The sequence below is a fragment of the Betta splendens genome, chromosome 19, assembly GCF_900634795.4.
Source record: "Betta splendens chromosome 19, fBetSpl5.4, whole genome shotgun sequence".
Classification (NCBI taxonomy): Eukaryota; Metazoa; Chordata; class Actinopteri; order Anabantiformes; family Osphronemidae; genus Betta; species Betta splendens.
The window spans coordinates 9,338,544-9,360,944 of NC_040898.2; the positions used below are offsets into that span (position 1 = coordinate 9,338,544).

The 22,401-nt window shown below is 41.3% G+C and overlaps 1 protein-coding gene across 9 annotated transcripts in view; it reads right to left on the bottom strand.

The window, feature by feature from the left end:
- The window catches only part of si:ch73-103b11.2 (protein outspread), a 37,787-nt gene that overhangs the window by 4,832 nt on the left and 10,554 nt on the right, over positions 1-22,401 (bottom strand). For 4 of the 9 annotated variants that reach the window (XR_005897002.2, XR_008693300.1, XM_041068504.2 and 1 more), the window contains 15 exons: positions 15,578-15,729; positions 14,352-14,436; positions 12,821-12,874; positions 11,981-12,278; positions 11,294-11,840; positions 10,029-10,170; positions 9,773-9,889; positions 8,776-8,832; positions 8,627-8,695; positions 8,462-8,551; positions 7,092-7,201; positions 6,913-6,951; positions 5,103-5,856; positions 4,902-5,018; positions 3-3,707 (listed from right to left, as the gene is read on the bottom strand). Coding sequence is in view for 7 of the 9 variants with exons in the window: in XM_041068504.2 (XP_040924438.1) it covers positions 3-3,707; positions 4,902-5,018; positions 5,103-5,856; positions 6,913-6,951; positions 7,092-7,201; positions 8,462-8,551; positions 8,627-8,695; positions 8,776-8,832; positions 9,773-9,889; positions 10,029-10,170; positions 11,294-11,840; positions 11,981-12,278; positions 12,821-12,874; positions 14,352-14,436; positions 15,578-15,729 (6,336 nt within the window). In the remaining 2 variants the exon portion in view is untranslated. The remainder of the gene's footprint in view (positions 1-2; positions 3,708-4,901; positions 5,019-5,102; positions 5,857-6,912; positions 6,952-7,091; positions 7,202-8,461; positions 8,552-8,626; positions 8,696-8,775; positions 8,833-9,772; positions 9,890-10,028; positions 10,171-11,293; positions 11,841-11,980; positions 12,279-12,820; positions 12,875-14,351; positions 14,437-15,577; positions 15,730-22,401) is intronic. The other 5 variants (XM_029134139.3, XM_041068507.2, XM_029134141.3 and 2 more) reach the window with 5 other exon arrangements.

Below are 22,401 nucleotides of genomic sequence, written 5' to 3' on the forward strand. Positions count from 1 at the left end.
ACCTTAAGACTTTCAAAGTCTCTCTGGTATTTCTCTCTCAGGCTGACCACATCTCCCTCCAGGTGCTTGTTCTCCAGTTCGTCTCTCATGGTGTTCATCTGGGTTTCCAGCTCCTGGATGCGGTCTTTCAGAACTACCATGGAATCCAACTCGGACATATTTTGTGCTTCCTCCCACTTTCCCTGCTCTTCCTCTTCCATTGGTAACACGGTCTCTTCACTGGTTGGTATGTGAGAAACCTCTGGGGCTTCTTTTGCCCGTCTGCTCTCCTTGACGTGCTGAATGTTTTCCATGTACTGAGAATGCAACTTTTCAAGCTCCTCTTTGTGGATTTGTTGGAGCTCACGGATTCGGTGTTCGAACTGCTCCTCCAGTTTCCTTACGTGACTCTCGTGTCGCTCCTCCATAGTATCCATGTCCACCAGCAGCACCTCTAACTTACGTTGACTGTCAGCCGTGGTCTCCATGAGAACGAGCTCTGTTGAGGCACGACTTTGCTCGGCCTGGCTCAGCTCCTCCATGTGCTTCTGCTTCATCTCCTCTGTGGTTTTCTGGTACCGTTCCTCCAGCAGGGAGAGGTGCTCCTGCTGCCGCGAGAGCTGAGACACACGTTTGCTGATTTCCGTCTTCAGCGTCTCATTTTCTGTCTGGAGACTGGCAACTGTTCGTGTAAAGTTCAGGCGCTCTTCCCGTATGGACGCTTCGAATTTCTCTTGGATTGCACTGACATTGTACGAATGCTGCTGCACGAGGGCATCCATGTTTTGACCAGTTTGTTTACACCAGACCAGGTCTTGTTCATGCATGGCACGGAATCTGCATGCCACATAGGCCACTTGAGCCTGGATAAGGGCTTCACGCATGCAGATCGAGGCACTTGTGAAATTACGTGAAGTTTGTTGGCCCAGAACAGCATGGATCATTTTAGCCAGTCCAGGGTGACTCACGCCACTTTCTATCTCTTGAGCATACTTATGGAGGATGTCTGCTTGTCTTTGCAGCTCATTAGCCAAGTTGTCATGAGCATTTTGTAGCGACTGAATAGAGCCGACACCACAGAAGGGAATTTCTTCAGTCAAGTGTCTGTCTACAATTTCCTCAGCCAAGTCTCGAGCTGCTTCCAACTCAATCTGCTCCATGTAGGGAGCAAGCTCAGGGGGACGAATGTCAGCTAATTTTTGTTTACTATACCCAAAGTTCTTTTTGACTTCTTTTATTACATTTTTCAAGTCTGGCCTTTTAGAAGCCTCAATAATTGCTTTCAGGGCCATTTCCCTTTGAAACAAGTTACCGTGAGCTTCGTCTAACTCCTTCTTCAGCATTTTGAATTTTTCTTCATAGCTTTGTTTGAGGTTTTCAACAGAGTACACCAGCTCTGCTTTAATGAAGGTATTGAAGATGTCTGAGGCAGCTACATCTACATCAGCAGACAAGCCGCCATCTTTGGTATTTGCAACATTTGTCTCCGCTGTCTCCAGGTCTTTCCAAAAAGCACACTCCAACATCAATTTTCTGGTCAAGACATCAGCGTAGACAATAGCCAAACAATCCTTGTCACTCCTTTTAATATTTTCTATGTCATCCCATATCTCCCCAAGAGCTTGTAGGAGATCAGGCTTTGAGGTCTGTATAAGCAAAGCCATCTTATTCAGAACTACGGCCTCTAAAGACAAGGTTTTAGCAAAGAGGTACAAAGCTTCTTGGTCCAGATTGTCCGGTGTTTCTTCCTGATGAGTAGCTGCTGAACGCAGCTCCAGTGACTTCTGTCCCTGTTGGATGTGTAGTGACGCATTGAACAAATCGCTCTCTATCTCCGACAGTGAATGAAGCTGTGCACCAGTAGTGTCTTGAGAGCCACTGAGAATAGCCCTGACTTTCTCACGACTATTTTCCACAAACACCAGGGCCTTGGTATAATACTTACTGGCAGAACTTTCACAACTAGCATCTTTGTCTGTGTGAGGTTTCTTTATCGACAACTTTAGCTCAATCTTGGACACGTCTTCTGTTTGTGGGAATCGCTGATCTTCTAGATTTTGAGTAAGGTTTTTTAGTTTTTCTTCTGTGGCAAACAGTTTAGTCTCTAGGGCATGTATAATGGAGATGAACTTCTCTGGGTCACTAGTTTGGGAAAATGTGACTTCAGAAGAGTGATTTCCTTCAGTTAGGTGAATGAATTCCTTTTTTTCTTGGTCACCCTTTTCTCCTGTTACAACAAAAGTGTTGTTTGCGTTGGCACTGTCCAGACCCTCTAAGCTGTATTTTTGGCACTGAATACTGGAAAAACGTATCCTTGGTCTTTTAGCATGAGATTCCTTATCATCTTGGGAGTTCTCTGTCTTGGTTGCCAAGTCACAGGCTAAGGACTGTGATGTTTTATCCTCGATGTCTTGCACTGGGGATTGTGGCTTGTCCATACCTAGGTCTGCATAACCCAGCTGCAAGGCACTAAGATGCTGCTCTAACTCTGCAATACGGACCTCTGCAACCACAAGCTTAGCCTGTAAATCCTTTTCAGCCGTACAAGACTCAACCTTATCCAAGAGGCTCTGGCTCATTTGGCACAGGAGTTCCTCCTTAGCTTGCAATTTCTGTTCAGTTTCCTCCAAGCTGTTCCCAAGTGCTGTCATTTTAATAAGTGCCTCTTTTAGGTCTTTTTCCTTGTGTTCCACCAACCTCTCATACATCTCCTTAGTCTGCCTAATCTCCTCCTCCTTTTCTCTAAGGAACTGGCTCATTTTTTGAAATTCTTGGGTAGCTCTCTCATATGACTGCTCCAGTTTGTAGTAATCAGTCTCTTCAGTTTCTAGACGACTGCGGAGCTTATTCACCTCACGATCTGCTTCTGCAATCTGGTTAAGAAGCTCCTGACAGCGGCAAGTGAGATGGTCTTTCTCTTCCTCTAGTCTACGCACACTCTCCCTCAGTGAATCAACTAAATCAGTTTTTTGGGCCAACTCCTCTTGTAACTTCAGCATTTCCTCCTTACATTCTTTTCCTCCCAAGGTCTGCCTCCCTCTTAACAGGGCCTCTATCTGCTGCTCAGCTTCCAGCAGTCTGTCGTCCATCTCTTTCCGTACAGCTTCAGCCTCTGCCAATCTTCTACACAGATTCTGCCTTTCCCTTTCGTGACTCTCTTGCATGCTATGCTGCTCCCTTCTCAAGCGTTCCTCCTTCAGAGCCTGGCCCTCTTCAGTAGCATCAAGTCGAGCGGTCACCTCTTGCAGCCTCTCCTGCAATCGCTGGATCTCTCTCACATTGTCTCGTTGCAAGGCCTGCTGGTGCTCTAGGTGTCTGAGGGCTTGGTTCCTCTCTAAAAGGCTTGCCTCAACTTCACGGAGTCTCCCTTCACTGTCTTTCAGCTGGGCTCGAAGAGTGGCCTCCTTATGTCCATGTTCATCATCTTGCTCCCTTGAACGCTCCTGCTCTAGCTTGAGCTCATTGCGCATTCGCGCCACAGCCTGCTCACTAGCTAAGATTTCAGCCATTGCAGATGTTAGTTTAGCCTGCAGAGCCTGAATGTCAGCCTCATGCCGGTCTACGACATCCTGTGCTTCAGTGTAGCTTCTCTTAAGTGACCGAATCTGTTGCTGAGCAAGGTCCTGCTTGCGTTTTTGGGATTCCAATTCACCCTGCAAATCTTGATTAAGCTTGTGCAAGCGTGGCAATGGCACTTTGTGCGGTGAGGAGGAAGGGGATGTTGCACTCTTGAAAAAGATTGATGAAACAGCTCAATTAATTACATCAAATCACTGTGGTAAAAATATAAAAACCCTTTGGTGTTATCCTAAAAATATAAGTCATATTAATTTGAATCTCTTCATTCACTCTTGAGTGAAAAATAAGGTTTGGGCAAAATCTAAAGAATTACATTTCATTTATAGAAATGTGAAGTATTTCCTACTCTTTGAGAAACTGACTGCTACAAAAATGTTTGAAGTCAAATTACCTGAGCTCCCACTACTAGTTTCTAAGTCATTCTCAGAGGTTTAACCCACACCTTTACTCGTGTTATACATTGGTTTGATTGCAAATTTGCATATACCTGATTCAAAATGTTTCTGACATGATCCAAGCAAATTTTAAGACAAATTCATAAACAGCATATCTGGACAATTCCAAAGGGTTCACATACATAATACATTTATGGAGAAACACATCTCCATGATTACTAGGGAAAAGCAATTTCTCCTTTTTTTGATAGTTTTTCCCAACAAGCTCTACCTTTGTATATTTCAGAAGATGACTTGGAATTGAGGAGGTAATAAGTGAACTTATTAAGTGAAAAACTAATTAGAGAAAAAAAAACAAGAAACTTTTATGTAACTAAGTAAATGTAAAATAACAAACAGCTAATTTGACTCTGAGAATCTCACAGTACAGTATAACTAGGGTGTTCTACTGTATGTGTAACGCTTACAATTAGTTAATGAAGTTACATGCTGCAATCAAGCTTAAAGGACAAAGGCACAGAAGAATGGAGAAATGAAAACACAGGCCGTAGCGCATTGATCACGTTTCTTACCTTAAGCACACTTTCAGATCAAATTGATTATTTTCCCAGAAGATGTGAAACTCCATAAACAGTTAGTGAAAATTCATGCCAAGAACACCAAAACCATGCAAAACTATTTTAGATAACAAGAACCCACGCCTGTTAGTAGAAATTTACAATAGCTCCACATCAATCTATTTCAATTCAGTTTCTGAATTAAAAAACAAACACCATCTACTAGATACTGTAACATTGCGGCACCAAACTCACCAGTTCAAATATTCTACCTTACAAACACTGCTAGTGTTCTTAACATTTAATTACGATTAACTTTTTTGTTGTGATTCAATTTGTATACAAGGTAAATTTTAAAACAGATCCAAATGGTTCAGGTTGAGTGCAGTACCTGCAGTATATAGCCCTCTCTGGCACTGTGTTCTCTCCCTAGAGCGTCTTCCAGCTTCTCTTTCAAAATGTTGTTCTCCTTCTGTAGTTGGTCAAGCTCCTTCTGCTTCTGTCCCAACTGAATAAAGACAAGGGAAAATATGAAGATATTACAGACAAAGCTCTTTGGACATTTATTTATGTCCACGTTCCACAAACAAACCTCTTTGTCTAGTAGTGCAGCGAGTTCACCAGAAGGCAATCTGTCAGAGTTTCCTAAGGCTGTAGTAATGGGCACTTGCTTCTCCTCTCTTAGTGGTATTGTTTCCACCTGATGCCATCGCTGCTCGATTTCCTCCTGGACCTCTGAGGTTCTGTTGTCCTTGTCTTCACCATCAGTGTGCATGGATGCAGGGTGGTCTACTTCCATCTTGCCTTGTTCTTGACTATCAGGGAATGACGGCTGTACCAGAGGTGTAGCATTAAGTCCTGAAGTTATGGTAACAGCATTTGGCATGTGGGATACAGCTGATGCTCTCTGGAGAGGGACAGCTCTCCTAACATTTTCCTTTTCTACTTCCGTAGATGGATTGGCACATGACACCGAGGATGTTTGTAGAGAGGAGCTGGAGACAGGAGAGGAGGCTAACGATGAAGGTGAGGAGGAGGGTGAGCAATACGAGGAGGTTGTGGAGAAGGACGAGCTAAGGTCAACAGTGTCTGCTCGTTCCTTTACAGGCTTTCCCGACTGTTCCATTTTGAACTCAGACCAGTCATAAGTCTTTGAGCGCCCCTCCCTTCTGCGCTCGCGCACTCTGCTTTTACGGGGCTCAGACGGAGGGGTAGAGGCATTGGTGCCAGCTGGCTGGCTGTGGACATCAGGCTTGGGGAGCTCATTGCCAATACTTGGCTCGGGTATGGCCTGTCTACATTGTTCCAACATTACCTGGGCTTTCAGATTCTCATCAGGGAGGGATCTACATAAGGACACACAAAGAAGAAAAAAACTCTTATAATGAACTTAAAAATCTATTTTAAACTACTATACTTATAAAAAGCTGGACAAAACACTAGAGCAGACATTTTCTTTATAGTGTTACATTGCATTCAAAGGATTTCTGCAGGATTCACAGAATCAAAGTTGCATTGTCCTACATATATGGAGTTAGCCTTGCAGTTGTTCCCATTGTCATACTGTACCAGCTAAAGCATGACTGAAATCGTAGAAACAATATTTTGCGGTTTAGAATCACTTAGTATAAAGCAATATATAACTATTAGTATTTTATGTAATCTGTGCTCATACAGATACTGGTCACACGATTAGCATGCCAGTTGCTGTAACAGGTCTAATGCTGTTACTGTAACTGCATTTCCTGTGGTGACATATGGGACTGTCACAATAATCCTAATTATAGTTTGTAGTTCAGGAGGCTAGAATTAATATTTGTTATTCCTTTAAGACCTGCAGAGACCCTGATTTATCACAATCATTGTCACAACCATTGGAACGCATACAAAGCAGTAACATTAAAACATTTAGACACACTTTGCACTGGGTTAAAAGTAGCCTTTGTGTTCAAATTCATGAATTAAGCCTTCAGCTGCTTTGATATGGCCGATATACTGTCACTCACAATGTTTTCATATAAGGGCAGAGCAATTGTCCATCAATGAATTATATATTTTAAGGAACTGTCAGAAAAAGAGAAATGAGAGGAAACAAAGCTCAAGAGTACAACCCAGTAATTTGTGTCTCATACACTACAATGAACCATCTGAAAGACAATGCAGACACAGTTAAGAGTTCAAATTCCTAAGGTAACCTACTGTTCTGCACCAGTTCCCAAAAATACTTGTTCTAGTATGTTTGTGTGTTTGCAGCGTGTGTCTGTAGTGGCACGACCAACAAGGAGACATTGTTTGCAGTCACTTGACATAGGGTAGGACGACAAACACGCTGAACCTGACATTGTTGAGCAATTACATCACTGTTAGAGAGGGGGAGATATTCAACACACAAGCACTCCAACCTGGGCTTGAGAACGGATAGTTTCAGAGAGATGTTTTTCCTGGAAGCAGGTGAACATATCGGTTGAGATTGAAAAGGAAGAAGCAGAGAGAAGGTGAGGAGAGCAGGATTAAGAAAAATAAAAGCGAAGAGCAACTGATTTATCCTTCAGTGGTTAAAAAAATCCCATGGGGGTATTACCGGGTGACATCTGGGGCAATGGTTGGTCGCACATTCTTCATAATGGCCTGAATCCAGTTGCGACGGATTCCAGAGGTCATGGCTGACAAAGTGCATGCTCCCTCTTTACACTGAAAGCAGACAGGCATGACATTAAAATAACTGACAGATGACACAATGTGTCAGTTAAAATAACTTTTTGACACATGTAACCTATGTACATGCTTTCTTACACGCCTCAAATAAATTTCTGGCATGCAGCATTGAACTTGCATTGATAATGCAAGGATAGTTATTCTTCTCAGCGGGTTGTGTGCCACTCAAAACTATGTTTAACTGCAGTCAAAATAAAGATACAGTTTCAATTAGGAATGCCTTATACTGTATGGGTATTCACAATTTTTCCTATTTAGTTATCCTGTATAATTTACAATAGATTTACAGTGACCTCTAGTGGCAGTACAACTCTATATTAGCATCAACATTACACCTTCAACAGTATTCTATAACACATTTATGGACTAATGCAGTTTTGGAGCTATCACAGGGCTTTAGATGTCAGGTATTTCATCCCAGACACCAGGACTTAACCTTGTGTTTAGGTCAGCATCGCAGCTAAGCTGACGGCAGAACAACAGCTCTTCCAGTTTGACCGTAGATATAAATACTAGAGTTATTAATTTCTTGACACTAAACCCATGTTGTGGGACAACGATCCCCTCGGCAACTCTATTTCTGACTTACTCCAGAAAATAGATTGGGAAAATATCAAGCAAATGTAAACACTAGAAATTACATTATAATTCCTGACACTGTAATAGTTTAGCAAGTTTAAATGTTGCAGTAACAAAACCTCCAAAGGCACCTGATTGATATTTACTGCATTGCAAGCCACTACATACAGTACATTAAATAAGTATCTTTGTACTCTGGCAGCGGGTGCTAAAAATGTTTATATGGCAGTGTAAACAAGTCTTGATCGGTTCAAAGCAGGATCCATGCAACTGCATTAAACTTCTATTTTAAGTTTACTAAAACATGAATGTTATTTAGAATGTGTAAACAAGGACAGGGCTTTAGCTTCTGATTGCATAAGGAGAGGTTTGCATTTTGTGAAGGATGAGGTCAGGTCTCAGAGACACGCAGGTCTGCCAGCAGCTGTAGCAGATTTAGACCACTATGATGTCATCTGTTCACAGAGACATGACAAGTCAAGTGACATCCTCCACGACAGACAAAGGATTGCTTCAATAATGAAGGAATGGGGAAAAGTTGACACCTGAAGTTGCAGCACATGTTACAATGGCTGTTATAAGAGCAAACCAAACAGTGTTGTTTTACTGGCTAATAATGATGTAGGATAATCAATGACAAAGAACCATTTCACTCACCAGAATCTGAAAGCCATAATTTCTCTGGACTGGAAACTCTTTGACATCATAACATGTGGAAAGGTCAATCTCACCATCCAGTTCTGAAGCCTAAAAAATAAATAAATTAAATATACACATCTAACAAAAGCATATATACGGTGTCCAAGGCAAGGCAGGGCCTACCTCCTCAGCTATTGAGTCCTTATAGTACTTCAGACTCTGGTCAGTCAAAACAAACCAGTGTTTCTTCCACTAAGACAAGAAAGAAACTCATTCAGTAAGAGAAGAAGACATCTGGGTATTTAATCCTAATGATGATTATTATAAATTACCACTCCATCTTCATACAGCTTGGTCATCCATCCCTTTTTAAAGTTCAGCAGATCTGGCTGCAATGGAAAAAAATTGATAAAAGATTTTGTACAGCATCTAGAATAATACTCATCAGTGATGGGAAAGCACCAATCAGTACAGTGTTACACTTTCAACAAAACACTAAGCACATGGACAAATTCAAAACTTTGTATTGTTTAAATGTACAAATTAGTCCATTTGTTATAATTCATAATGAATCAAGCATTCATAACAATAGATACATCTTCTTGATCAACCATGCATTTGTCTGCATTTGTTTACAATTAAGTCACCAGCACAAAATATAAGTTCTTATACATGGTTCAAAGCTAAAAAGACCGACTTGTAGGAGCTAGACTTTCCCTGTGAAACACAAACTGCTGCACACTGAAACCAAGCTGAAGTCTGTTTATAGACTCTAAAGTAGTTACTTTGTCTAAATCCGGGCTTCTGCTCAATCAACAATACCTTATTTTTGTTGAGCTTCATCAGGTGTGGTGTCACTGTTTGGCAAAGAGTCATTCTCACAGCTAACTTCTTTCAGTTCATATGTTGACAATCTGTTTCTTTCAGTCTGTCCGGTGGACATATACATGACAGTGGCTGCTTCTCCGCTGGCTATTTATAATAACTAGCAGACATGGCGGCAGTGGTGTGTACATGAATGTGTGTGCTTGCGTGGGTGGGGGTTCTGGCAGCTGCAGCGCAACCACACAGAGTGGATCACCCAGTCAGTGTAAACAGACCTCAGATCAGTAGCAGTGTGTCAGACTGAAAGGAGTCAGGATATAGGAGAATACCAGGGCAGCTTTGACCACATTACGCTCACACTGACTAAATAAAACAAGTTCAGTACGGTTTTGTATGTTGTGTGTGACAATGGCACTAGAGAAGGTGCATATTTTATTACTGATCAGTATATAATATCGTTTTCCAACGCAAACGCCCAGCTATGTATGCTGTAGCAATGCTCACAGTCATTGAGGATTCTGTGACTCTCCGATCCAGTGACTTGGCTCTTCTTAAGTTGGCAAAAGTGGAACTGGATACATCAGGCGCTGAACGGTCCTTCCCTGCATCCAGTGACATCTCCTACAAGTATAAAATGGGTACTATGAATTAGAATTTCATCTTATTCAAGTAAAAAGATCATTTTCTAATTATTATAAAACAAAGCATAAAGTATTCAATAAATTGTTTTTTAAAGTTAAATTAACAAAGAATGACATACATGTTTGTTGGCTAGATAGCGTCTTTCGCTGCGGCCCTGTCTTTGGATTAGCAATGTGGTAGCGGAGGGCTCACTGGTGTTGTTCGTGTCCATACGATCTACGGGTTGACCATCCTCGAATCGACTGATGATTTGAGAACGCCTAGGAGACACAAAAAGATAATTTAGTGTCACCCAGGACAAGGTATTTTACCTAAATAAGTGTATGAGATTATGTATTATGCAAATATTAAATAAGAAAAAAAAAAAGATGCAGCACATTATCCTCAAGTGGTAGCAGAATCAATATCAGTATTAATATGAGACCAAAGCATGATATGAAAGTAAGTCTGAGTCTAAATTAATGCCCATAACAGATACAAGTGGTTTCAGGTTGTTCCGTTTTAAGTTATCTTTGACACACATCATTTACATACAATAAGTCTATGTAGTTTGAATCTGGACATCATTCTAGACTCAAAGACCCTTTCATACACAACAATGTGCAACATAGGGTAAAGGTCATAAGAACAATCAAGAAATCTACCAAGAAGAAAAAGTAGTGTTATATGATGAGAGATTCAACTTCAGATGAGAAAAGACTGGCATGGTCAATTAAACAAGCTACTGAAGTAGCAGCAAAGGAAACACATATTCTGCGTTACCTTAAGGCACTGGGCTTGTTAATGTGTGTAACTGTGTGTGTGAGAATTAGGGAAAGTGAATGCATAACCAACCATCAGTACTTTTGAGTATGTACAGTAAACACAGGAATCAGGATTTTATATGGAACAGTGTAAGTGTGGGTTTCCAGGCAGTGCAGAGATGAAATGATAGAAAGCAGGAATCAGCGGTGACCAGCAGGGAACAGCATGGGGACAAGGGTGGAAGGGTTGGCTGAGCATTAACTCTGAGAAGCTCTGTTCAGAAGCCCCTGGAAAAGATCAAAACAACAAAACAAACTAGCAAGTAGCAAGAGCAAAAGACAGAAACAAGTACTGAGAAAGTGATGCATGCTTTTAAATCTCATTTTATTATTGGCAAGCCACTGGTAAGGTAGCAAGAGCAATGCATGAGAATCATGAAACATACAGTAAGACATCATGCTACCTAGGCAGCTTAAGGCTATGCCACGAGTGGCTTATCAATAATTCACCAAGTTGCCATCATTATTTGCAATCAAGTAAATTAAATCTGCATTAACCAACATCTGCTCAGTGGTAATTTCAAAAAGTGAAACACCATTACTTCCTTCCCCCCCACACTTATTCATTATTTCACCTCACCTGCGCTCCTCCCCAAACAGCCGAGCCACCTCTTCTCTGCCAGGACTCCGTGTCCGTGCCCTCAACTCTTGCCGCTTTTTCTCTGAGCGGAATGCTTCTCGGTAATTCAGTCTGCGAGCCCGGGGCACATCCGACAGTGCCGCATATTCCCGGCCAGAACGGCCCACTCTGCCTCCTCCACTAATACTGCCTCCACTACCACTGTGTCCTTCCCAGGTTGGCGTAGTGCTGCTAGGTTCAGACTCCAGTGAGCTCTGTGAAGAGCTGATGGTGGAGTAGCTGGGGGAAACAAGTGCACCTGGAGAACGGAGAGGATCTTGGGAGGGTTGACAAGGGGAAGTTTGGGGTTCTGACTCAGAGTTGTACCTGGAATTAGGAGCTCCTAATGAGGAAGAAGACACTGAAGAGGACAGGGGCAGATGCTGGGGTGGTTGGAGGGGCTGGGATTGGTGTGCAGACTGTGGAGAAGGTTCTGACTTTGTCTTCTCCAGGGAAAAGTAACCACTTTCCACTCGTACCTTGCGTCCAATGGTCACGGTGCCACAGTCTGAAATAAAGACAAGGTTCCTCTATATGAGACATCCAAAACATTATGTCCTTTGTTTTACTACTACTACAGTACATTTGAAACATTGTGAAACAAAGGCTAAAGCATCAAGAATAGCAGTCTCTCCTCGTAGCTTTTACCATCTTGAGTAGTAATACTGGAGTCTGGCTGGCTCTGACCCAGCTGGCTGATACAGGAGGCACTGCGGCTGTAGGGTATGGTGGCCCTGCTCCAGCGGCTCTCCTCCTGCCATAGAGTTGCACGGCTCATTGGGACGCGCTCAGCACTGGCAATACTGCTAGACAGGCACGGGATGCTGCCTCCACTGCTGCTGGTCACAGTCACCTTGGCAGGACCAGGCTCCTGGGAAAGGGTTTTGGTTGCAAGGAGACGATTGACAGAGGAAAGGATATAATGGGAGGTAAGGTCACAGAGAGACTACATAAAAGGAATATAGAAGGACAGACATTAAAGAAAATTAGACCTTAAACTGTAACTATACCCCAGAGAATGTATTTTCTATCTGAAGTGTGATGTAGGTGATAAAGAAAAGTGACGGACGGCTTGACTTGACATCAAAAACTTCATAAAAACACAAAGCATGACATCAAGTAGGTGAAATTATACAGGTTTTGTCATACAAATCCTGAATGCATTGCAAAATGAATAAACACTTGAGTCCAAAGTTTCAGTTTCCTGTTCATCTTGGTAAATCGTGTGTTGCTCAGCAAACCCACAAACTCATGTAAGAAAAACAATAATCCAGAAAGCGATATTCTTAAAAGCAAAGCAACCCTGAAATGTCAACTTTCAATGCGGCTGACTGCAATCACCACAAACATGCTGCTCGGAATCACTCTTTCAGTTCAGAGAATGCACCCTCCACATAGGTTGATTGAGATTATAATATAAAAGATTGGATTTCAAAGCCTGGGATTAAAGCTTAAGCAGGATAAAAGGTTTGGCTGAGCTGAACTCACTCGGTGTCCATTCATGTCTCCAGTAGAAAAACACAGGCTTTGAGTTACTCCACCCTGCCAATAACAAAAAGCTTTTTACATTATATTTCACAAGTAGTTTGTAATTTTTGACGTGTACTCCCATCTATGTCAAAATTCCTGACAAGATAAGACATAAAGTACAAGTGCATAATGTTAATAGCTTGTCACACAGGGAGGGGCCAACAAGAACATGAAAGTATGAAGTCCTTCCAGATTTAAGTTACAGTATGTTGCGCAAGACACACATTTACTGTATCAGTGTTTCATGTGACATCCGCTTTGCACTCAAGGTCAGGTGCTGCAGTAAACTGGCGCTACCCACAAAGCAAACCATTTCCCAGCACATCTCTGTGTTAGAAGGAAGCAGCCTAAGGTGTAAACAATGTGAGCCTCAAGACTTGTTCATTAAACAAAAATGCTCTGTATTATGTTCCTTTCCAAAACAAAAGCACAAAACAACAAACCAGTGAGAGAACCAAGCCTGCATAATGAACGAAATCATTATCATATTAAAAAATAGTATAGTATAGTACAGTATATTATAATATAGTACAGTACAGTATATGGACTATACCAAAAATAATGGTAAGGACAGAACGTACACTTAACACAGGAAAAGATTAGTTTATGAAAACAGTGACCAAAATAATAGCCAAATGGTGGAGAGTCGTGGGACACACTAAAGGTCATGCCTGCACCACCACTGTCTCCCTTCAAATGAGTCATTTGTGTTAGCTCGACAAGGTCACAGTCCAATTCAGGGTGCCATCATTAGAGGAAGCAGACAATGACCGTTTTAGATAATTTTGCAACCACTCATTACAAATTTGGCCCTGCATCAAAATAGAGGAGGGAAAGGGGAAAACTGCATCCCACAGTGGGTGGTCTTCATGACATTAGTCGCCATACAGTAGATGGCACCAAGTTTTACTGATGTGGACTTGGCTATATGCTTCATTAAACAGAGTGTACTACGTACAATTCATTAAATGACACTGACATTTTACAGAGCCTCTTCACTTATGTAGACCAGCAAACATATGGCATGTGTTTCATTGCCAATTCATGTGACTAAAGAATGCAAAAAAATATTGCGTAAACTGATGAGTTGTTTCTCTGCCTATTAAAGTAAAACAGTGCTTTGTTCTTGTTTGGAATGACAAACCTCCATACTGAATACTTCTATGGCATACGTCATCCTTAAACATATGTAGTAATTAGTGTACCGTGGCTGATTTCGAGTGTTTCCCCTCGAGTCACACAGTCGTAATAAAAGGACACAGGAGCTAGAATTACTCTAGGTCTGTCCTAAACTAAAAAACAAAATAGTTGCACAAGAGTTCCCCAGTTTAAGTTTCTCACAGCATTCAAGGTTTCAACCTAACAAATAGAAAACATATCAAAACACCACTTGTAACCTCCATCTGGTGCATATATTAAGTATACTTACCTCTATTGGAGGAGCTAGGTAAAAAGCCTGTAAGCACCAGAGTGTGAAGAGGTGCGTTACCTGGTGAGTGGGAGGATCAACCTTGCGTTTCTTCTTCTGGTTCTGTTTGTTTGTCCTTGGATACACTGTCAGAGCTTCCTGCCACCTATGAACACAAAAAGTGTTGTTGGAGCGCTGAATGCAGAGTACACAAACCCTACACCCATGATCATTACTGTCTGGATCACAGGTGTCAAGCTCCATTCATTGAGCGCCACTGCCCCTGCTGATTTTCCAGCTCTCAGTTGGCTCTTCCAGCTGTTCGCTGACTGAACACACCTGGTCAAGGTAATTAGTAGTACAGTAGCTGGGGCAGAGAGACTTGGAAAAGCAGCAGGACAGCAGCCTTGGGCGCATCATTTTGACACCCACTTTGATTTTGTCAACAAAAACTCTAATAGCTGGACTTTAACTCAAAGACTTTGAAAAAAATATTGCATATTATTAGCTCTGGGTGAATGATTAGATTCATAAAGTGTGTACCTAGATTTATTCATGCATTCTCTCTATTCCACCCACTTTGTAAATATAACACTATAAGCTGCCTCGATACTTACAAATGAATGAATGACCACACAGCACTTTTGATGTACTGTAATTCAAATGGCTTAAAAGGTTTTTATGAGCAGCCCACAAACAAAAAAAAACCTTCAAAAATAAAATCTATTTAATAAGTTATTACACCAGAGTCAGTTGAAGACAACAGTGCAAGAGCCATTATGATTGCGTAATGGCCAGAAATGACACACAGGGAGCCAGATGATGTGAGTGGGAGGTGTACAGTGATAGTGCAGGTAGCATAATGAGGAGTGGGTGTTGTGAGTCACAGTCCTCCAAGAATAGCCATGAAACGTGTGCTACAGCTTTCAGAGGGAGAGCTGCACAGAACACATGGATGTAGAGCATAAAGGCAGAGGAGAAAAACTATAAAATGAAGCCTAATGATTACGCGCTGAGCGATGGGTTTGCAGTAGCTTTATGGTCAGGAAGCGGTAACAATTAAAATGTGCAGTGTCACCCCAGTGTGGGCTAAGACACTAACTAAAATGGGCAGCAGGGGGCAGAGCGGTTTTGGCTGCCACAGCACTTGCACAACTATATTTGACCAATTTTCTACCATACTGTATGTATACTGTATTCACTGAGCCTAAAAGAACAAAGCAACACACCTGAAAGTACATACATTTTAAATACTTAAGATTTGATATAATTACATTAACAGACTACACCTGTTTACTGTATCTCACCCGTTGATGATTTCTTTGCATTCAGCCCGTATGAAGTGCTCATTCTCAGGTGTCAGGATACACAGGGAGTTCTTCTGACCTGTCCTGGACTCTCCATCGATGACGTCGGAGCATTGGTTCATATTGATTGTACCCTGGGGTAGAGTGCTGGACTGAAAGGACATACACACATGGACACACAAACAGTAGTGTTTGACGTGGTCGGTCTGTCTTCACACAGCCCAGAATCCTTTGGCAGGAAGTACTGATGTAACAGTCTGTGAGCAGGCGAATGTTCTTGTCAGGGCTTGCTGTGATGCTGTCGTGATTTTTATGTATTGCTGCACTTAAGATAGACAGTAATTACATAAATCAGTCATCTATGCAAATTTTTATTCAGCGTTATTTTTGTGAAAGCAAGCATCTCTCTAGCAGTAACTACGTCTGATTTCAAAGGAGGACGTTATGAAACTGCTCTCAGCATCATATTGTGTTATATTAGTTAATGGTTGCCACTCAATCTGGATTATTTGGCTGTTAAAGGTGAATTTAAAACAAGTTTTAAAGGGCAGCACCCATTCATAGAAAAATATTTCTAATCATGCAAGTCATTAAATCACATTGCATTTGTTCCAGTGCATGTACAGTAATGGCTATGGCAAGCCCCAAGCTATACAGCAATGTTGTAAACTTTACCACTAGAAAGAGTCTGAAAGAAAGACCGTTCCTTTTATAAACAGTCCAAGTTCATGGGTTCACCGAGCGGTTTTGGCTTTAATCTGTCTGATGCCTAGCTGTGAGTGCAAACTTAACTATGCACACTGACCTGGCTGCTTTCTGTTAGCCATAAATAACAAAACCATAGAACCTAGAATAATAACTACTTTGTGTACAGTGACGTGAGGTTTTACATGCAGGCTTAAGAAAGTACACAGTGGTTTTGTCAGGCATGGCCCATTTACAATACACAAACACACGCTTTTCCAAATGAACTAGCAAGTAATGACAGAGTTCTTAGAAAAAAGCTAAGTTGGCATATACATTACAAAAAAATGATATACATTTATCTCTCAGTGGTTCAGAAAACTGATTTGTTGCTTGGTCCGACCTCCAAATTCCTTACTCGGGCACTACAAGAAGCCTTGATAAGCTCATGTTTACTGAGGGATTTATATTCGTTCAATGAAGTAAGCGAGTGCTGTACAACTAAGCATTTGGATGGGTAATGGGAAGCTGTTTAAACAGCTTTTTGATTCTATTTACTACCAGAATTACAGACACCAAAATATCACAGTGGTTTGAAGCTTTAGACACAAGGCAGCCACAGACAATAAACTACAGTCCTCAGTAACACTTATATAGAGTACGGTGTAATAGGAGACCAAATTAAAAGGCATCACGTTCAAGTTAGCTAGACACCACATAAATGGACTCAGAGACCCAATCTGTGCAGTACAGAGTGTAGGGTGGAATAACACTGTAACATCAAGAAGGAAAACAGAGTGTAGTACAGTAATTCTCCTGTTGAGCAGCATTTGACTAATTTGAATAATCTTTAATGGGAAACATAAAGCATCTCAAGCAAAACAAGAAAAGTAAAAAAGACTACTTAAAGACTCAGACCCAGACTCAGAACAAACTTCAGTCAGTCGGTCTTTCCTTCCAATGTGAACAAAAGCACTTGGTCCAACAATTCTTCAGTACGACCGGAACAAAACAATTTAATCACCATCAGAGTTGAGAAAGACTTGAGCAAGACACAGAACAAACAGACTTAGAAGATAACTTCTGAGACTTGAGAATAAAATCAGCATCTTACAGAGTGTCAGAATGCATGAACAGAAACTAAGGTCAGGTGAGGGTCAGGAGTAATGAGAGCAATGGCCTGGCTGGGAAAGTGTTAATGAGGTGGACTTTACTGAAGGCGCAGGTGAGTGTGGCTCTGTGATTTATTGAGGGACAAGGGGAAAATACCAAGGAGTGGGAGTGGCCAGAGGTAAGAGGCGTGGCTGGAGTCAAAAAGGCAATGAGGCAGAGCTGCGAGGCAGCGCAGACCAGGGATCATGGCTGTCAGTAACAGAGCAATCTGAAGCTAGGGCTAGCATCTTGTGCGGTGAGGTCAATAGATTGGGGTAATCTCAACCAGATGGCAGATAAGAGGCCATGTTTACTTCCTCACTGTTACATGTCTCTTTCATTATCCACTATATATTATTGCATGTGACACAGCAAGCTGAAGACTGCAGGCTTTTAAGTGGCATTAGTGCTATTCAACTTCATATGTCTGTGGTTTTAGTTTATTTAAGGGTCCTGACACTAAGGTGACAGGTGAGAGCAAAAACTGGGCTTGGCAGACGGACAAACAGACCTTGGGACAGCTGGGCAGGGGCCGTGGACTGCTTCAGAGAGGACAGAGATTCTGGCGTCAGCATGGCCTTAGAGCCCTGTCACTCAGAAATAAGGGGAGGAAGGAGGTTTGGGGACGGAGAGGGAGCAGCAGACAGTGGGACATGAGAGCCCCAAGTTGGCAGTCTAGCGAAACAGCAGTGCAACAGCAAAAAGAAGGGGGGTGGGGTTTATGGAGTATGACTTTGCACTGCTTAGCCATCTGTCTGTGTAAACAAATTCACAGCGCGCCACACGTGCGCTCGTCCTTGAGCTGGACTCAGAAGAGGATAAAGAGCAGAATATTTCAGATTCTGGAACAGTTGTACAAGCAGCTTAAGCAACCAGTTTCATAATCACAGCGTCAGATTCTCTAGAACACAGAAAATAAGTCAGATTGACTGGACCCTATTCCTATAAAGCTGCTCACCTCAGACTTTGGCCCTGGAACTGTGTGACTAACAGAACAGAACTCACCTGCAGTCTTGCTGCTCCAGCTTTGCATCAGCTGAGCACCGGCACGCCTTTGGGCCAGCCTCTGCAGCACTAGCTGCCAGACTGAGGCCTCTCGAACCCACACCTCGGTGCCACCTAGCCTAAACCCTGTCCCCTCTCTCCAGGCCACTGCTTCTCACAATAGGCCCTTTGTGAAGCAGCACCACTCCACACAATGTAGGATTGTCAGTCGCCACAGTCCACAGAGCCACTCCTCCCCTTAACCCTAAACAAGGAAATGACTGAGAGACAAGAGGCCCAAACAAGCGTCCCCTTTGTAATCGGAGCACAGAAATTATGAAGCCAGCATAAACTTATTTTTGTCTCTGAAGCTGTTCGGACAATAGAATGAATGCTGTCTGGATGGGAATCATTAGGCAAAGTCTCAGGAGATGGCACCAAAACAGAAAACGGTCTAGTTTCTCTACGCTGCTTTATGTTGACTGGAGACAGAACAGCATGCTTTTCATTTGGCTATATCCATCTTTATGAGCCATTTAACTATTCAGCTTGTGAAAATTATTATGCTAATATCGTGGTTGAGTAACAAATAAAGAATCAGTTGTTTTGAATGTTTTACTGGTTGAATATTAGTGCATATGAATAAAGATCACTGTAAATGTGATAAAATATTTATTATGTGTTGTTAATGAATCTCGCAGTGTCAACCCTAAAACATTAAACTACTGTTGGGAGTACTTTCCTTCTAAAGAGCGGAGTTAAACACAAGCCACAGTATCATGGCCGAGATATTCAGCATTACATGACAATACACAGCCCACAGATAGTTTATCTGCTGTCTTTATCGCAAGTCCTGTGATCTCTGTCCAGATGTTTTGTAACATTGCTGTCCAAAAAGTGTTCATTAGTAATCAACGCTCTGTTACAGAATGCTAATTAGTGCACTCGTTGCATGTCTTTGAGCCCTTGGCTTCCTTCACTCTTGGCCTTTCTGCAGCTTAGCAAAACATCTCATTCTCCCTTATGACACAGAGGGAGAAGAATTTGCTTCTTTTGGCAGATCCCTGATGGTCTACTTTCAATTTTGGTGGTGAAGCAAATTCTCTTCCCCTGCCATCAACATTCTGGGTTTTTTCTAGTCATGGAAAGAGTGCAGCTAAACTTGATCATTTAAGAGCAGCATGAATGTCAATCAGCTACATGTTTAACTGACTTATTGCAACACTTTTTTATTATACTGGTCTTATTTTTCATTCATTATTAGGCAACAATGAACACCTGTAAGTTGATTTAAAACATCTGTTTTATGGGACTAGGTGCCCGTTTGTCTGCCAGCTTGTATTGTGACAAATTCAAATGCCAGGACTTCACTCATTAAGTTACATTACTCTCCTTCAGGCATGTAACAGCAGGATCCTCAGTCACTGTTTCCAAGTTGTTCACCATGCATCCAAAGCCCTTTCACTTTGATCGTTAAAGACAGAGGAGCTGATGAACTGGCACCGCTTCATCCTGACTCATGATCATGGAATTGAACCATAGAATCAGCTCTCTTCGGGGTCCAAGATCGCCTGCTCAGCACCGATAACAGCAATTATGCAATAAATTTTTCCATAGCAACTTAAGACAACAGAGGTAAACATTTTTGATACCAGTACCCATGCCAACAACTAGCTGTGGGGAAAGGTCCACAGGTGCCAGACAAATACAGTCACCTCTAGTCTACAGAGGAATGTGACATCAACAATATGTCTCTCCCACTTCTTTCAAGTTGAAAATAATCAGATAACCTCACACAAACAAGTCAATCAGGACAAAAACTGGATAAGACTGATTGTTCCTAAGCAAGATTACAATCACCACCACTCCAGAATCCTTGTAGACTTGTGATTCTACCCCAGTATGAACAATTTAAAGCAAGTAATATTACACCTTAGTATTGCATGCCCTATATATAGGGTCAAACAACAGCGGAGGCACTTGTGAAACACTTTTCGCCCCTTGTGAGCTTTCATTCAGTCACTTTTGTTTTAATGGTCTTTTTTCAACATTCCTTTTGTAACTAAACCCCTAAAATGGCAGAGACTGTGAAGTCAATCAGGTTTAGAAATTAATTTATCATCCTCATATCATATATATAGCGCATGTGTACAAATATACAAAATTATATAGCATTACATTATAGCATTACATTAGGAGATGGTTCAAATGCTTTGGCACCTTCATCCATGAAAAACACCATCCAATAAAACACTAGAACAACCACAATTTAAATTATATGTTGAATAGCTAATATCTCTGCTACAGGGCTAAGAACTATAGGCATTTTGAAAACCACCTCACCCCACTGGTATGCATTAAATACATTTGGATGAATACTAATGTATAGGTTCTGCTCAACGAGTAGCTACACATGAACAGTGCTACAATGATTAACTGCAAAAGCATTGTTTAAACAGAACATTCTGAGAGAAACACATCATAAAACTACGAACACTTGTACCTGGTATTTTAGAGAGGACTGTGGGTGGTGTACTGGTCTTCTTATGCAGAAGGGTGTGAAGATGTGGGTGGTTTAATGCTGCGTTCAGAGCCAACAGTCGACAAATGCAGAGGAGGATGAAGAGGAGGGAGAGCTAGAGGATGAAGACCATTTCTCCTGTAGTATGGCTTTTAAATCTGAGGCTAGTATGGTACTAGCAACCACGCTAGATTTCATGAACCATTATATTAAATTTTTTTCCACAACATGCAACATTATAATTCATGATTTGAAAAAAATAATGTTATTTCTATAAATATAATATCTGGCTAATAAATAATGGGAAATCACATGCAAAGTGTGAGAAATCGGTCAGCTTGTCTGGGTGTTGACAGAAAAGAACGGCTGGCTTTGAAAACAGGTGCTACGTTCGAGTGGTGTCATGTTGTGTTGGCTGTTCAGACACTGTCTAAACTGAGTAACTGTGAGTTACATCTTTCCTATCAATATCTGCAAACCTGTCAAGGTATAGTAAAACAGACTTGTGTCAATTTATGCATGTACAAGGGTCTAAACTTGTAAAATTCCAATTCACCGCCTATTTCTATATTTCTATCTGAACATCTGAGTAAAACATTTGTTATATTGACTAATTCTGGTCATTATATTTGTTCATACAATGGCTTCTTGAGTGAACCACAAGTACTGCATATGCAATGTGGGTCTATTTATTGGTATCTGCTATGTAGCCATGTAACTCAACAAGGTGGTATGAGAACCATCGTAGACACCTAAGATAACAGCGAGAGCTGATGAAACTGAGGCAAACCAAACATGAAGACAGTTTAATCACAAGTCTGAGAATGGGTAGTTGCCCAAGGAGGCACAAATTTATGTCTTATCTCAATCCCTTGACAGTTACTGTATTGCACAAACGCAAGCAGATTTAATGAAACGTTATAATTTCATTTAAAAAAATATTTTAGGGTATGGCCTTACTCACAGCTGATGATTCTACTGATTGTTTTTTTAAATAATTCTATAATAAGACAAAATCTAAGCAAAACAAACCATCCAGTGGGAAATGTTAAAGGTTCAGAAGGTCACCCAAAGCAGCAGTGTCTGGATTGCAGTTTAGAAAGCAAGTCAACGTGAACATGTTGTGGCTGGTTTAAAACTGTATGTTAAAAGCCATATAACACCTGGCTTCAAGAACTCTGTGGCTGCAAATCTGCTTGAACCTTACAAATTTACAAATGAAACATTAAGTAGGTCTTTGACCAAGTTGTGGTATGTGGACTACACGTTCTATATACAACAACATTACTAACATGTTCTAAAAAGTATTAATAATCAACTCAAAATGTGTCTAGCTGTACACAATACCAAGGCAACAAGAATATTTTTGTTTTGTTGTTTTTAATCTTGTCAGATATCTTGCATCAATAACTCCTAAATAAATACTTTTTAATATAAGCGGTGTTCATTTTGTTAATATTCCTATAAAAATATCAAACAAAAT